The sequence below is a fragment of the Coturnix japonica genome, chromosome 1, assembly GCF_054131305.1.
Source record: "Coturnix japonica strain WE chromosome 1, WE-NBRP24, whole genome shotgun sequence".
Classification (NCBI taxonomy): Eukaryota; Metazoa; Chordata; class Aves; order Galliformes; family Phasianidae; genus Coturnix; species Coturnix japonica.
Window position 1 is genome coordinate 27,806,101 of NC_140663.1, and position 15,523 is coordinate 27,821,623.

General features: G+C 41.8%; 1 protein-coding gene across 9 annotated transcripts; it reads right to left on the reverse strand.

Annotated features, from left to right (window-relative positions):
• Positions 1 to 219: 219 nt before the first annotated feature.
• On the reverse strand, positions 220 to 14,082 carry SLC38A2 (solute carrier family 38 member 2). 9 transcript variants are annotated; one of them, XM_032443234.2, is made up of 16 exons: positions 13,822 to 14,082; positions 13,140 to 13,303; positions 12,926 to 13,007; positions 12,688 to 12,803; positions 10,141 to 10,214; positions 9,948 to 10,040; positions 9,671 to 9,752; positions 6,530 to 6,612; positions 5,859 to 5,917; positions 5,592 to 5,741; positions 5,137 to 5,216; positions 4,941 to 5,041; positions 4,457 to 4,581; positions 3,995 to 4,139; positions 3,783 to 3,880; positions 220 to 3,421 (listed from the first exon to the last, which is right to left on the reverse strand). In XM_032443234.2, the coding sequence occupies exons 2-16, from the start codon at positions 13,256 to 13,258 to the stop codon at positions 3,323 to 3,325; spliced, it is 1,506 nt and encodes a 501-aa protein (XP_032299125.1). In that variant the 5' UTR covers positions 13,259 to 13,303; positions 13,822 to 14,082; the 3' UTR covers positions 220 to 3,322. The 9 variants fall into 9 exon arrangements, with proteins under 9 accessions (XP_032299125.1, XP_085370274.1, XP_085370264.1 ...); XM_085514148.1 differs by lacking the exon at positions 13,822 to 14,082 and adding an exon at positions 8,115 to 8,173 and having other exon boundaries at positions 13,140 to 13,243; XM_085514138.1 differs by lacking the exon at positions 12,688 to 12,803.
• Positions 14,083 to 15,523: the final 1,441 nt, after the last annotated feature.

Sequence of the window (15,523 nt, forward strand, 5' to 3'; positions counted from 1 at the left end):
TTTCATTGAAACTGTTGCACTCTGGCAACAGCTGTAGCTCCTCTGCTGGCCTCTAACAATACAGTGGCTACTTACAGTACAAGGATGTACTGTAGGAGGCCTGAATCTGATGGCCTAACACAACTGTTAGAACCCAGTAGTTGTTAATTGCTCCGTTCAGGAAATCAAAACATCCATGGTATATTTCAGAATCAAAACATACACAAACCAGAATTACACTTTTTATGGACCCAAGTGACATTTGTGTTTATTGCAATATATACATTTGTAATAAATACAATCTTAGCGTTTTCTTACACCCTTTGGTGTAACACCGTATGGGAAATTGGTAATCACAGCCTGAACCTCTGATTAATCAGCTGAGGCAAGTGTCAGGTCAGCTACGGGAGCACAGGTGAGGGTAATTCAGCTGTGCTCCCGGAAGGGGTGGAGCTTGACTCCACCTCCTCTAGACCTTATTTAAGGCCTGACCACCACTAAGGCAGCATTTCTTGGAGATCACTCCCTGGTGGAGATTGCCTCAGATTGCCTCAGCGTTTCCCAGCAAAGGCATCCATATCGGTGAATTTTTCCCTATAAATAACCTTTTGAATATCTATTACCACCTTTGTATTATTCCACCTTACAAACACATTACTTCCATTTTGGTAAGCATTACATTTTGTCGTAGAAGGACCTTTCTTTTGACAGCTGTTATACAGATGTACAACATGAACAACTCATTGAAATGACGCGATTTTCAGTAATGAGAGAGAAATATATACATAAACCCCAAACCCCGAACCTACACTATATACATTATACTTACAGTATATACACACATACAGTTTTATGTACATACAATATCATAAATATTGAAAAATAGGTTTAGGCTTAATGGATTAATGTTTTATAAATAACATATTACACTTATGACTGAAATATCATGGAAGACAGTAATGTCTAACTGAGGTGACAGAACAGTGGTTTAATACTGAAGCTGCTCTTTCAGGTCATTTGTTACGTAGGCAACTTAAGACAGACAGGTTTCAAAAAATAAACGTAACCAGAAAAAAAAACCAGCAACCAACCATCCAACCAACAACATACATTTGAAACCAACCCAGCCAAGTGGAACTCAATTGCTGCAGGTGGAGCCAGCCATCAAGTAATACAACGCTTAACACAGAATCCAGAAACTGCTACATTAGAAGAATTAGGTGACATGGATGATAACAGCATTATGAGTTGCCATCACAAAGATCTTTCTCCTCTCCAGCTGCAGAGAGGACTGTGTAATAACCTCTCATTTCTTTTTTTTCTCTCCTGTGGTTCTGAGAGAATGAAGATTATTATTGTTTTTTTTAAAAGCTGGCAAGGGAAGTGCTTCATCCCTTATGTGCTACAAGTTGCTCAAAGGTAGACATTTTAATCCTCTTCAGTTGTTCTACGCTTGCAGAGGAAGAAGAAAAGCTGCCGAAGTAGAGAGGCATGCGCTCAGCGCTCCTGTATATCAGGTGCCATGGGATAGTTACCATAGATGTAAAGTAGCTGAGGGCAGAGAAGTACCTAAGGAGCTTTAGTCAGTGCTGACTTCAGGATCGTTCATCACCAGTCGAGTACCACCAAACGAATGATACGAACAACACAAAAGAAATCTAACTTCTCATTACAGTTTACGTTACAGACGTAGCAACCAGCACTTACAGCCATGCAGAAGTATCAGTACAAAATACCTGCAATTTTTTTCCCATGAATTTTAAATGGCTGGGCAGAGCTTGATGTTATCTGCCAAACAATGACTGTAATTTAGATCGTTCCTGACCGATTCTACAAGAGCAAAAAAAGTCTCAGGCACTGTTTAATCAATGGATTACAGGGCCCTACTTGTTCCCTCTAAGAAATGCTGAGTGGAACGTTGTACACCAGACTTTTAAAACATTGTGTTAGATGAAGACAACTGACCACATTGCCATGATTATTTCATTAATAATCTCTATCTAGGCTTTTGTACCTAATATTGTGTTTGAGAACCTCTTGTAAGCCAAGTACGCTGTTACATAAGTTATTTCTCTTCACCCTGGGATAAGAATGAAAGAGTAAACATGCACTAGAAACAAAACAGCTATCACAACCATACAGCATCTGTTTCATCAGCTAGCTAGCTAGAGTTCATAAAAAAAAACTTACCTATTTCTGAAGCAAACAAGTATGAGATGACTATCCAGTCTATGAGGTTATCATTAATACTACAATACACTATAAATTGGAAGAGGAATCCCAGTCGTGTATGTGAAGAGAGTTTGTACCAAGCATGAAACACTGGCACAGTTATTTTGCAGATTTGACTCAGAAACAGAATAGTCAAGTAATTAAAAATCCAATAATGGATGAGTACTTTGATGATATGCTCCATTGCCATTAAGTTTTTTATCTACAACAGGAAAACAAAACAAAACAAACTAACAACCCCAAACCCTGTTTTACCCAATTGCACTATTGAGTACTTCAAGAATGGCAATGTCAATACCATCCCTCTGAGTTCCACATTAACTACACTTCTCAAGTGCACCCATTCTAAGGGGTTGATACTTTTTAAAGCTCGACAATTTGGGTTTCCAGACCATTTTTTTTTGAAACAAAGGTAAACTGTGGTTAAAATTTCAGTACAGTGAAAATTAATTTTTATGGGAAACATTTACAATTAGAAGATTTTACTTGAATTGGTTCATCTTCTGCTTTGGTCATTACAAGTACTTTTAATATAAAATTTCTTCTAATTATGCCTCGACAGAGAGGCAAACTAGATTTAATTTAGGACACCGATTACTTATTTTTATATGCGTGTTTCTTTTTAGAAAAAAAGTTTCTTAAAGTCAAAATAGTGCTTTTGAGGTCCATAAGATTTTTTTGGTACAAAAAATAATAGTGTTTCTTTCTCTCTCTCTCATTGGTTATTTAAACACTTTCCTGTAAATTAAGAGTCGTTTCTCACATCAAATGGTTCCATTAGGCACATTCAAGTAAAATAACAAAATATCCAAGTAACAACGATGAAAGCCAAACATGGCTTGATAAAAGTCTACACAGAGTTCTGTCCATTCTCTGGAATGGAATAAAGTTGTCACTTCCTTCAGCCAGACACTCACATGGTTTGATGTTAATATCCATTTCCATCATGCAGAATAGTTCCTTAAAGCCAGAGTTCAGGTATTCTACAATCAGAAGAACCATCAACAAAGAATCTGCATTTTAAAGGAAGGAAGCTGAATAGCTCATTTTCATTCTCAGTAGATATCTGAGTGAACACTGGCATTTGAAGTGGAGTATTACACCAGGACAGTTAATGCCCATCAGACGCATCAGTATGGATCCAGTCTAGAATAATCAGTGTCATACACCCAGTCATCACAAGTATACCACTTAGAAAGAATAATGCAGCCTGAAAAGAGAGAATATAAAGAAGCGGATCAGTTTTTGCTACTTGATCTATGAAATCATGTACATACATGGCACAAATACCACTGCTCATGGAGGAAGGAGCAACTAGTATAAAAGATTAAAATATCACAGCAAGCAATAAGAAGTTGGACATTTTTCTTGTAACTGAAATCCTTTTTCAAATAATACTTTGTTCCCCCAACCCCCCCCCCCAATGTAGTAGACCTTGTCCTCAGTCATCCTCAGCAGATGACACTCCATTGATTACCCTCCATTTACCCTTAATTTATAAGAAGAAAACTATTTTTTTTAATGTTCTGCATTAGTAAGCAAGTGTGATCTTCATGTTTGTCTATACATACCCCAATCTTTTGCACTGACTTCATTGGTTCCTTCTTGACTAATTTGATATAGAAGGCAGACGGAAGAATGAAGATCAGCATAGCTGCTGCAGATGCACCTGTTAATGAAGCACAGAAAAACATTTTTTGAACATGTAAGTATAATTCAATTAGACCACAACTGCATTTCCCAAGATTTAACAGACTACTTAAAGTGATGTGAAAATGCTTACCAATGAATCCAAAGATGTCTCGGATGGTAGGGACAAAGATAACGAGCACGTTGGTAAATGCCAGGAGAACAACTGTAATAGCACAGTGACGCCACCAACTGAACTCTTTCCCTGCCCACAGTAGTTGGGTAACGGAACTGCGGATCTTTCAAAGAGAAGGGAAAAAAAACAACATGCTGATTTCAGTAAGCTGGAACAGTGCAAGTTCTTTCAGAATCAGGAATGCAGTATAACTGGATGCCTCCGTATTAACTGCTCTGTAAATGTTGCTTACTTATTTTAATTAATGATACAGTGATATTCCATCAAACTTATCAAAATAAATTTGTGGGGTTTATTTTTTTTTCAGTTAAGAGAAAAACTCCATACACCAAAAAATGGTAGTTGCGACATCAGCAAATGACTACAGCAGGAGATGAGATTAAAAATAATTGTACTAATACTAAAAAAGAAATTACTTACTGGGAAAATAACCACAGGTACAGTAAGGGTTACAGCCATAAGTACGGCAAGACGCACAATTAGAAGAAGAATGTCAGCACCCAGAAAAGCAGAGTAGGTATGAAGCAGCTCTGATTCAACTCTTCCTATAAAGAAAGTAATATTTAAGTTAGATGTAGTTGGCACACTTCCCAAGACAACTGTGTTTGCTCAAAATGCTGTTACAGTCCAAGCAGTACACGCTAAAGCCCCACAGTTCCTGAAAGTACTTCTCTATTTTACTCAGGAATACCTTGAGGGCAATTAATCTGTTTTAATCCAGTACCTTAGGCCTCATCCCACCACTATCCTGCTTCTGGATGTGCACTTTTAAGAATATTAAAAAAACCCCAAAACTTTAGTTTCTGAACACATACACTGCGTTTATTTGCTCTAACTTAAAAGTACTGATGTGGTTTTGCAAAATGTAACTCACTTAAAAGAAAGCAGGGATGGTAATACTCACCGTAAAATGTTAAGTATCCAAAGAGAGCAGCCAGTAAATACATCAGGAACATGGCAAAAAAAGATACATAGGACACATTCATCATTCTTTTACGGCTTCGGCTGCAAGAAAAGTAAATATTGTTAGCAACGAGAAAACCCTGTTTTATACTATTTTCTTTGTGCAGTGCAATTAGAGCAACTTATCTAGTATTTACCTTTTCAGTTCTTCATAGATAGGAAGAATTGCAGGATGACAGACAAAAGAAAATGTCAGGATTGGGACAGCGTAGACGGTCTGAAAAAAATAATGTTTTTTTTAAGCATCTCAACAGACATTAGAAAAGGAGTTTTAAAAAAAATAATCATCAGCAGGTTCCCAATTTTGAATTAAGTATTTCTTTTCATTCTTTCATCAAGACTAGTGATCCTTTGGAACTCGAACTTTTGACAGCAAGTTCTCAGACACCTTGAGCTCCTTTTATTTCTATGCATTTCTATGCATGGGAACACCCGATCTACAGGAGGTAAAATGCGTCCAACTCTCCCAGAAGAGAAATTCTTTGCATGTATCAAGTTTGCAAAGGGCAAGAAAAAAAGGACCTGATCTAGAACTTATTTATATAGTCTCTTTTGGCTGTTTTTAAACACAGAATCTGATTCTGCCAGTTACCTGTGAATTGAAGATGAAATACTTGGGCTTGCATGCATCATCAATTGTTATATTTTCATCTGTGAAAGGTGCCAGTGTTGCATTTATTAACGTTGCGTTTATGATGTCACTGTCCATAGGACAAGGAATCTGAAACATCTTCCAAATTACCTGGGAATAAATTAATGCACTTGTGTTACTTTGATTAATGTAGTATGTGAAACTTTTTAGAAACTGTGTTCAGTTTCACCTCAAAATGTAGCTGGAAGTCTACAGAATTATACTTACAACAATCAGAAAGAAGACCATGCAGAGTAAGGAAAAGCCACTGGTATAGCCCAAATATCCTATATTCAAAAGAGGAAAAAACAACATAAGATACAGTATTCATGTTGTAACATCATCAAGACAATATTTTCTGACAGCCATCTCTTTGGATTGCCATTTTTCTTTACATTGAATAAAACAAGATAACCACCTATTAATTTCCTAATCAAAGCCCGGATCTAAAAGTTCTCAAAGACATGCAAGAAAAATGCAGCATTGAGTCCATACTAATAAACTTCATAACTTTAAAGCCCTATTTTTTAAAGAACATTCTATACTAAGAATGACTGTAGGAATCATTCCAAAGGATACACTCAAGACAAGTCTGCCCTCCCTTTTGTTTTTACTGAATCATTCAATTTGTAGGAAGCAATAACTTCAGAAAAGTATTTCAGATCAAGACTTTCAGTTATCAAAGCTCCACCACAGAATTCTTTAAACAAAAAGCATGTTACTTAAGTTACTCAGATACATTACTGGACTACAGGCATTTCATTTAAGGCATCTAATACAAATTACAAATACAGACAGCTGTCAGTTTACAGAGGACTCCAGAACTCAAACATCCTATCAACCCATTTCCTCACAGTACTTTCAGTGCATTTTTTATGTGATTGTGCTTCACTGCTTACCTAAATTTTTCAGTAAAGACAGAGGAAGAATGAGGATGACAGACACCATCAGCACTAAATAGTCGCCATTAAGGTACCACTGTCTGTAGAAAAAGGACATCATATGTAAGTAATCACAATACTTAAAAAGTCAAAAGATTTGCAGTTTAGTCGTCAATCTTACTTTTTCCTAATACATATGGCTATTTACAAAAATGCAGTGTCTGGTATCACAAAGGATTAACACTGGTCTTACTATATGGACCTAAAGCCCTACAGACCTTCCTGTCTCACCCCAAACCTATATTGTGCCTTTCCTTTAGTGTCCTTTTTCTAAAATTAATATGCATCTGGAAGTCAGAAGACAGAAAAATAAATGATTGGGGAGAAAAAAATCAGCTGGGATAAACCACGAAAAACAGTCATTTGCTTAAATGTTGATTCCTGACTCTCCAGATGTATTACAATATAACAGGGCCCCAGCAGGGTAATCACCACTTTAATGGCAATAAAGTTCTGTTGGGTGCCCTGCGGGAGTTAAAGAAAAACAGATGAGGGCTGGAATTAAGGCAGTAGCTCAAGCCCACTGGCTGGAAAATACTGGAAGAACAGTGGGATTCTACTGGAGGCATGATGAGTCCCTAGTTCCTAGTAGTGTTCCTAGTGTTCCTAGTAAGGAACACTACTAAGAAACTCAGTAGATTTTTTCCCTTCAGATCTTTTTTTTCCCATTTATTCTGTACAAGGCAGTAGCTATTTTATGATGCAGCATTTTAGAGCGTTGGAACGTGACCATCTTCTTTGGAAAAACAAAACTAGATCTGTGTAGATGTAAGGTAATTTCACTGAGCTAACAGGATAACTGATCTTGAATAGTTTTAGCATAGCAGAGTAACTGCTTTCTTCATGTGATGGAACAGGAATACCCTACATTTTTCAAGTAATTCAAGTAATATTAAGCGCTTATTCCCAAATGTTTGTACTTGAAATATTGTTAGCTAATGCATAGAGGATATATTTCAATATGAATTGGATGTTGCTTAGATAAACAATTAAAATTGTATTACTCAATTGGAAATTTGTGCATTCAAACATAATTTCTGAGTTATAAGCCTATATGCTAGTTGAAATATGGAATACCTCTAACAGACTTGCTCTGGGTTTATGAAGCAAGTGCAAAATAATTTGGTTCTCTTTACCCAGATTTATCTGGGATAACTAAACGTAGACATCTATTTTAGGAAGTTCATGTGTGTAGGGCATCAATGTGGTGTGCTCTTTTTTTATTTATTTAATGCAATTATCTCATGGTGAATTAAAAATAAACCAGAGCAGACTTCTGGCATTTGGCAGTCAAAAGAAGGGGCACTTTCATTGTCCACGTATAACAAGAAGGTAACTGGGACTTTCAGATCAAGAACATGAAAGTTTTTCTGTTCTGAAGAACAGGATTTCTCAGCTTCAAAACTCAGCTGAATATGAAAAAAAACAATGCAAAATAAGTTATAAAAATTGAGCTAGTGATTGTAATATTGTCTCAGAATTTCAGAACATTTTCTTCTACAGTAAGCATTATGTTGGGACATTTAAACAGGTAAGTGCTTACATTTTATGCACCAGGCTGCCAGAGTGGAATCCATGCCAATGGTAGCCACCCAGACTCCCCTAAGCAATGCATGGAGAGAGTCAGTTAAACGGAGTCCACAATTGTTAGAGCACTGAGAAAAGACTTACTTTAAATCAGTGAACAGCCAAAAAAAGAACACTGAAGATATAAATCTCAATTTCTGAACTCTGTCAGACACCGCTGACTCAGTTGCACAGCAGTAGCTGTATCCAGTGCAATTCACAGCCCTGGCCCTTCCCCCCGAACTCCAATTGATTTTGAACACCTTTCTGAAGATAGGACAATTAAAAATACTTGTCTCCAAGCCCCCTTTTAAATATCACCAGTTACAGGGGCTTGGAAAATAAGACTTGAAGAATTCAGCCAAATGAGGGAAATGAACTGCCCCAGAAAAAAATCTTTTAAGAACTACACTGACAATTAAATGAGGTAGGTGGCATTCTTCATCTGAGCACATTAAATAATAATAATAAAAAAATTACTATTAGCCTCATGACAATATCCATCAGCAAGCTGTATGAACTGTACGAACACCAAATGGCTCGAACCCCTTGGGGAACACAGGCAGAAAAATGCCTACCTTCTGAACTCAGGCTTAGGTGTAAGTTGGAGTCTTGAGCTGCTCAGCCCTCTCAAGACTGGGACACTTCAGGACAAGGCACAGTAGTACAACTCTGAAGAGTGAGATTTATAGCACTTAACTCTATCCATCTGAAGTCAGGTATCTTGTTTTAGATAGCTGTTTTTACATATCCTTTCAATACAGTGATATATCACTCATTGGAGATGCCCAAAACAAGTGTCTATGTCAGGTACGCTAAACTGACCACTTGAGGATTGTGTCTCTTCACAGATTAGGTATATGCAGACAAGAGAATGATAAGCTCAATATCTAACTTTCAGACTGGCGGATGTAGGTAAAATGAACTCTCCACCCAATGCACCCCATCCCCTCTAAAAGCCAAGCAGAAAAGCCACAATGGAGTTAAGGTGTCTCGAGGACTAAATGGCAATAAGTTGATGATTTTATTTGGGCACAGAAACTCCTTTAGTTCAATGCTTAAACCCAGTGCATTTTTTGAGAATGGCTCCTGAAATTCATTACATCACCTTACACTTATATTCCATCACTTCCCACAATATTAGCATGAGAAAACCAAAACTAGTTGGAGCTTAACTGGAAAACAAGCAAAGAAACAAAAAAAACCCCAACACAGCACCACATTTATCTTTCCTTATCAAGAGTGTATTTACATACAGATATTATACGTACATACGTTAAAACTTACCTGATTTTCTTTAGAAAACAATTTTTTGTAACATGATACAAAACCTGTATTTTTCTACCCCTTTTCCCAGGAGAGGCTGGATCTAAATGAAGTGGAACGCTTAAGGGAAGGAGAAACTTACTGTATCTCTGTCTGAGTAAGAAGCTACCCTACGGTGTATCGAACGTGGTCTCCAAATAAAAATATATGCAGTCTCCGTATTTGTTTCTCCTAATAGTTTCTCTGATGAGGAGATCTAACACCTACCCTGTGTTCTCTTCGATGTTCATAAATGTCTTGATGACCAATGGTAACTCATATTTCACTATGAAGAGGTAGCTTGACATAGCTGTAGGTGAATAACATCATAGATCATTACAAATACAGAATATGTCACAAGATGCAAGAATCACATAACATGTTTCATAACCTCACTTGAACACAAGCAGTTAATGAATACATGTTGTGTGAAAAAAAAAGTCTCCACAATAAGAAGGGAATAATTATTACTGACAACAAAATCATTTTAAGATCTTGTCCTCACCTCCAATGTTCTGCATTGTAATTGATCCAGAAGCAGCAAGTTTTCCAGGCATACCAAAGGCCTTCATTCCCAACTGTTCATATAATAAAGATCCTAGAAGAAAACCCATCGAAACAGACAATGAGAACAGTGTCATTTCACAAGAAGTAGCACAAAACAAAGACAATGCTTACAAAATAGTACTTTGCCATACCTCCTTCGTTGGCAGTCTTCAAAAGGAGATGCACTGAATACAAAGAAAGTATTGAAACCACAAGCAGGAGTATCCTGGAGAGGGAGAAAACATAAATGAGACATAAATGAATTACCAAAACCTTATTAAATAAAAGCAAACCAAACAACATTACTAAAACACGACCTCAGAATCAACTACAATTCTTTTTTGTAGTTTTGAAAATGCTTTCAGATAATGTCTAGTTTCAAAAGAATTTATACTAAAATGCATTTTAGAGGAATCCATTTTAGAGAAATTCTAGTGGAAAATAAAACAATGCTTGTTTACAGAATAAGGTAGCAAAAGCACAGGCAAGAATCAGGAAGTTGCAGTTGGAAACACTTGATACTTTGTTACATTATTTGTATCAACAGGAATGGTCTTTGTATCGCTGTAAGAAACTGTATTTCTCCTGTCCTCCTTCCCTTTCTCAATAGCAAGTCTTGAATAAACCATCAGCTACAACTGTAGCCAGTGAAGATTATCTCTTAGTCATTGACAAATCAGCTTTTCAGCTTCATTTTTGTATAAAATAATAATAATAATAATGAAAAAAAATTAAACTGTAAAAGCTTTTGAGGACTGAAAATTGAGGTATTTTCAGAGTTCTGCAACTGGCCTTCAAAAGGAAATACAGGATTACTGCAATAGGAAATTATTTACTCAAAAGTTGAATTTTGTATGAATTGCTTACATGGGAATTGCTAGTGGCTTGTTTCTCTTCTCTGCAGCTTTCACAGGCAGCATATGTTATTTCCAGAAACACAGTTTTGATACATCTAAAATTCAGGTCTCTGAATTGAAGCACAGCAAGTGCACTTCCTGGAGTGGCACGCTAGGGGGGACTTCTTCACAGCTAAAGACGACCGTGGAAAACTACAATATATTCAAAAATGTCTCGGCCCTTCTTACACCGACACAAGCAAACTGCTTTCCGGTATACTTAATTAAACAGCACACCTGCTAAAAAACACAAAGTTCCATTTGGAGTTCTCAGTGTCATCTGCCTGTCTCCTTCTGCAGTATTTTCAGTGTTAATGAAATTAGTAAACACTAGAAAGAACTGGAAACAAGAATATCTGAAAGATGAATTGACCCAAGGAATGCAGAAGACTTGTGTTAGTGTGCCAATTCTACCCCAACAGACACACAAAAAATATAAACCTGTATTTCTGAGGTACAGATTTAATGTAGGCATCAACTAGAAACAGTACAGTGAAATGCGTTAAGGTTACATTTAATTACACTTAATTAAGACAACACAGTTTCTGGATCCGTTAGTGCCAGCCTTGAATAGCTGTTTAAGAAGAGTGTTGACAATATCAGTCAGCAAACTCATCTAGAAGCTGACTCTGCTCTGAGCTTCAGGACTGTGTCATTCATTTACTTCACGCAGTGCTGACACCAGTGATTCCACACAGTCTTCTAAGAATTTACTGTCATAATCAACTGCATCTGGATGTGAATCTGTAACCTAGTTACAGATGCCTGCAATGCCCTCAGCATCATTGGTGAAGTTCTGCTTTCCTGCATCTCAACTGTACCAGTTTTAAAGTTTAACAGGTTAGTTTATTTTTGAATCAGTATTACTGTAAAGAAGATTTTAATGCGCTACCTGGAAATGAAAGGTAAGTAAATACCTCAACACCCAATTGCTGTATTCATGGCTTTGAGCACTTCCTCAATTCTCAGGAAAAAAAAAGACTCCCTACCATGTACACATTTACTCATATACCTGACCTTACATTTATTTCTCCATTTCTTTTCCATTTCTCCTCAGAGAAACTTTCTAACGTACGTTATGCTATTGATCTTATGCACGCTGCAAAAATTAAGAGCGTGAAGCTGATGTGTCAGTAGGTGAAGTATCTCTCTATTCTGAGCACACAGAGTAATGAAGATACGCTGGTTAGTCCGTATCCCTTGCAGAGACAGTGATTTTAAAGGTGTAGATTCAGTCAGTTCCCTGAATTGAGTAAAAGCACAGCAATAAAAAGGATTTTTTCTGCTGACAAAAGTACACTGCAGCCTTACGGGTCTAACTATGTCAGTAGAGGAAAAGCAGCATTAGTCCTGAGCCAGACATGCAAAAGTCAGAGAAAACAATTCCCTTTATCTTATGTTTTTCTCTAACTCACTGCAGACGTATTCTGTGCTTTTTGGGTAACCACTGCAGTAACCATTACAAGAGGAATTTCTTGTTGGTTTCCATTTGAATGACAGACTCCTCAAGGGAGGCCTGTCAGTAGCAAACAAGCTATACAAAACATAGGAAACCTCACTGTATACTGTTTTTAAGATCAAAGAACTTACAGTTTATACATTCTTACAAGCCGTTCTGAATTTCTAACAATCCTTTCATTGAAAGCAATCCATAAATAGTACAGTACAATTCTGTACCTGCAGCAATGACAGCGTGTTTTGCAAAGGTGCAATTTTTACCTAGTATTATTAGTTATATAGAGGAAGGGTTTGGGTTTTTTGCTTTTTTTGTTTTTGTTTTTTTAGGAACCAAAGGATACTTACACAAAAAGAGCAATTCCAGTGTTAGCCATGGCATAGGAAAGTCCCAGGATGCCACTGCCCACAATAGCATTGCTCAGATTAAATACTGACATCCCAAAGGAAGTGGTACCCGGATGCTGAGGAAAGGGAGACAGGTAACGATTAATGGAAAGTTATCGCTATCTCAGAATTCAAACAAACATCTGTTTGCCAATCAAGCCATTTTCCCGGATGGCAGATATCACGTCTGGGTACTTACATACTGAGTTTCATATTTCTTCTTTCCGACGTTGGAGTCGAGTAAGAAATTCTGATTTTCCGGATCCATATCTGCGTAGTGGCTGTAAAATACATCGCATCATCAGAGTCTGCTTCACACAGACCCTCGCTGCCACTTCCCCCTTCGCATCTCCGAGAGGAAGATGACAACACCGGCCCGGGGACCCCGCGGGAGAGCCGCCCACACCGCTCACCTCTTCATGGCGGCCGGCTTGGTGGGGTAGGGGTAGCTGAAGTCGTTGCTGTTGGAGCTGTAGCTACTGCTATCCTCGTCGGGAGAGATGTTGAACTTGCCCATCTCGGCGCTGCTCATGGCGCAGGGGCCGCTCTTTTGTCCTTGGCGGCGGGACGGCCGCGCCTGCGGAGGTGGGAGGCGACGTCAGTGCCGCAGCGGGCAAGGCGGCCGTCACGTGTTCGGAGCGCGCCCGCCCGCCGCCGAGTGGAAAAGTACCAGGAGCGGGCGGGGGGCGCGGGCACACAAAGGTGGCGGCCGCGGGGCCGAAGAGAAGAGAAGAGAAGCGACCCGACCCGCAGCGAGCCGCGGACACGGGCTGTGCCCCGCCGCTATAAGGAGACAGCCGCCCTGCCCACCAACACCCCCCCCCCCCGGAGATTCTCGGGACTGATGCAACACCGCGGGGCGATGTCACGGTGGCCGCAGCCCCGTGTTTACCTCCCTCTCCCCCCTCCACCCCCAGCCCCTCGACGCCGCATTTTCTATAGAAAAACGCAGAGCGGACGCAGGAGCGCAGCGCAGCGCACGGCCGCTTCTTAATTCCAAGTGCTATCATGGCTGGGATGCGGCAGTGTCCCCGTATGCCCCACCTGGGCATCCACACCGCACACAGCCCCGCACCGCGCCCCGCAGCCCCTCACCTCCTCGTCGGGCTGTGCGAAGGGTCTGCCCGGAGTCCCGGCGATTCGGAGCGCTTCGCTCTGTGCCGCGCTTCTCGCAAGGATTAATACAAATAAATCCTCGGCTACAGAGCGTCAGCGGAACGAGAAGCTTAAAGAACCCGAAATAAATAACGGCGGGGTACGGTCACTGCGAAAAGCCGTCGGAGCGGAGGGAATAGGGGGGCAGCGCTGTGCTAGCGGAGATGCTCACGGTGCCGGCTGCGGCGTCGCTGTCGGTCTGACGGCCCCTCGGGGCGCCGCGGCTCTTGATGCAGGAATGCACCGCGTCATCGCGAGGGGCGCGGCTCTCACCCTCCCGCCCTCCGTCGGCGCCGCCACCGCCCCCCGCTCTGCCCGACTGACCCCCTTCCACAGCACGGGATGCGGGCGGGGCGAGGCCGAGAGAGGAGGGGGTGCGTGTCCTGCCCCGCACTTGGTCGGTGTGTTTGTGTGTGTTTGTGTGTTTGGGGGGATACGCTACGCCGCCCGACCGTCGCACCTCTGCTCCCTCCCCGCTCAGCCACGCGGTGCTGTGTGCACGTGCGTGAGGCCGGAGCCGGGAGACGAGCGGGAATAGCGGCCTCCTGCTGGCGATGGAGTCTGGGATGAGAGAGAAAATGCGCCTCAACACACACTGCGGGCAGTGATGCGGTGCTCGGACCGCGGGCCGGGCGGCTCCACGGCTACTCCGCGTCCTTCTCCTTTGAGGGCCGGGGTCTCGGGATCGGTCGTGCTGCTCAGCACAAACCAGGCTCAGGGGGGTTCGAGTACTTCGGCCGCCTACTTCGTACCACCCCGGCTCGGGGCAGCGGGGCTCCCCTCGAGCGGAGCTTCGCCGCTCCGCATAGTCCTACGGGACCCCATCGCTTTGGACCCCACCGGGCCGCCCGCGGCTCCCGCTCTGTGCGATGGAGCTCAGCCACCTGGCAGCGCTTCGTCCCGCTGACCAAACATCGGACCCGCCGTGGCGGCTCGACCGTTAGCGGCACAGAACGTTCCAGAGCTCCTCGGCCCGGAGAACGGGTTGGGGCGAGGGGGAGGAAGGGGGATGGGGGGGGGGGGGGGGGGGGGCGCAGACAGCAGCGGCGGCGAGGGGCGGAGCGCGGCCGAGCACGCGCAGGAGGCGCCAGGCTGAAAATTTTCCATCCCGCAGTTGTCTCCCCGCCCCCATCCGGCCGTGACATCACCCACCGCCAGCGCTCACCCCCCCTGCATCCCCCTTCCCAACCCCCCCCTCCGCCACGGGGAGGCGGGTGGCCGCTCTGCGCTGCGGCGCCTTCCCGCTCCGCACGCCGCCCCTTGTGCGGGAGCTCGTTCGCCCCTTCGGAGCGGTAGCGGGTGTTTGGCCGTGCCGTCGTGCGGGCATGAGCTGCCGTGCAGAACTGCGGCTCGTACCGCAGAGGTCAGGCTGACCCGTTCGTTGCGGTGTCTGCCGGTTCCTCCAAACATCCCTTGTGTTGTGGGCACGGTAACTTGGAGATAGCGATGGCGGCGTCCTTCTGAAGGATGGCTTATCGGCTTCGCGACAAGCACAGGGAGGGCTTCACAGATAGATGTAAAGCAGTTGCTGTGAGCAGCACAGTTGTACCGCTGGTTCTTCAAGCGAAATCCTTATTTTATGCCTTGACAAATGTTGAATTTTTCCTTTTTTTTTTTTTTCTTTTTTTTTTTCCCCTATAAC

Bases quoted from the DNA above. Each gene is read 5' to 3' on its own strand.
- SLC38A2 (XM_085514123.1), bottom strand. From the start codon at position 13,258: ATGAGCAGCGCCGAGATGGGCAAGTTCAACATCTCTCCCGACGAGGAT. The intron at 13,008-13,139 runs GTGAGCGGTGTG...TGTATTTTACAG, and splicing joins AAGCCGGCCGCCATGAAGAG to CCACTACGCAGATATGGATC. The intron at 10,041-10,140 runs GTATGGCAAAGT...GTTTTCTTCTAG, and splicing joins GAAGACTGCCAACGAAGGAG to GATCTTTATTATATGAACAG.